The sequence below is a fragment of the Tupaia chinensis genome, unplaced genomic scaffold, assembly GCF_000334495.1.
Source record: "Tupaia chinensis unplaced genomic scaffold, TupChi_1.0 Scaffold000668_1, whole genome shotgun sequence".
Classification (NCBI taxonomy): domain Eukaryota; kingdom Metazoa; phylum Chordata; class Mammalia; order Scandentia; family Tupaiidae; genus Tupaia; species Tupaia belangeri.
The window spans coordinates 64,857-65,624 of record NW_006160190.1 but is presented as its reverse complement, the minus strand read 5'-3'; the positions used below and the strand labels follow the sequence as shown (position 1 = coordinate 65,624).

General features: G+C 69.7%; 1 protein-coding gene across 1 annotated transcript in view; it reads left to right on the top strand.

Annotated features, from left to right (window-relative positions):
• KANK3 (KN motif and ankyrin repeat domains 3) overlaps positions 1 to 768 on the top strand; it is a 15,035-nt gene that overhangs the window by 9,551 nt on the left and 4,716 nt on the right. The window contains exons 5-7 of the mRNA XM_027776353.1: positions 3 to 199; positions 279 to 378; positions 566 to 767. Of these exons, the coding sequence (XP_027632154.1) occupies positions 3 to 199; positions 279 to 378; positions 566 to 767 (499 nt within the window). The remainder of the gene's footprint in view (positions 1 to 2; positions 200 to 278; positions 379 to 565; position 768) is intronic.

Here is a 768-nt window from a genome sequence, read left to right as displayed (position 1 = left end):
GGCCTCCGGGGGGGCCGCCTGCAGCAGCTGGAGGAGGCTCAGGAGGCGGCGGCGCAGCGCAGCCCGGTCGAGGCCGTCACCCAGACCTCCTGGAGTAGTTCCGAGAAGGCCACGCAGACCGAGCCCCCGGTGGACGCCCCTGCCCTGCCACAGAACCCACCCGGACCCACGGATGGGAACCAGGCCGTGGCCCCTGTGGGTGAGTCTTGGTCCCTCGCTGAGCGCTGGCCTGCAGAACCCCGGCCTCGAACTCAGCACCTTTACCTGGTCCCCGCCAGGCATCCTGAAATCCATCATGAAGAGGAGAGACGGTACGCCGGGGGCCCAGTCCAGCCCTGGCCCCAAGAATCTGCAGTTTGTTGGGGTCCTGAACGGAGAGTGAGCTTCTTCCCCCTTCCCTGGCAGACGTGGACGGGGGTTTGAATCCCGACTCTGCCCCTTTCCCAAGCGTCGCCTTGGCAATCCCGCTCCTCCTCCGTCAGGCTGGGTAGCCCTGCCACCTCGTAGGACTCCGGCGCGAGCCCACAGGGAGCTTCACAGACGCCTCATCCCCCCCTGCCCCCAGGTACGAGAGCTCGTCCAGCGAGGGCGACAGTGACAGCACCAGCGAGGACGGCAGGGCCGAGCCCGGGAGGAGCAGCTCTTCGGGCTCCGGGGAGGACAGCGGCGAGGGGTCTGACTCTTCCCCCAGGGGCAGGGGAGTCCGTGACCCCGAGCCCGAGCCCGAGCCCGAGCCGGGGGCAGAGCCTCAGCCGGGGACCCCGGGGA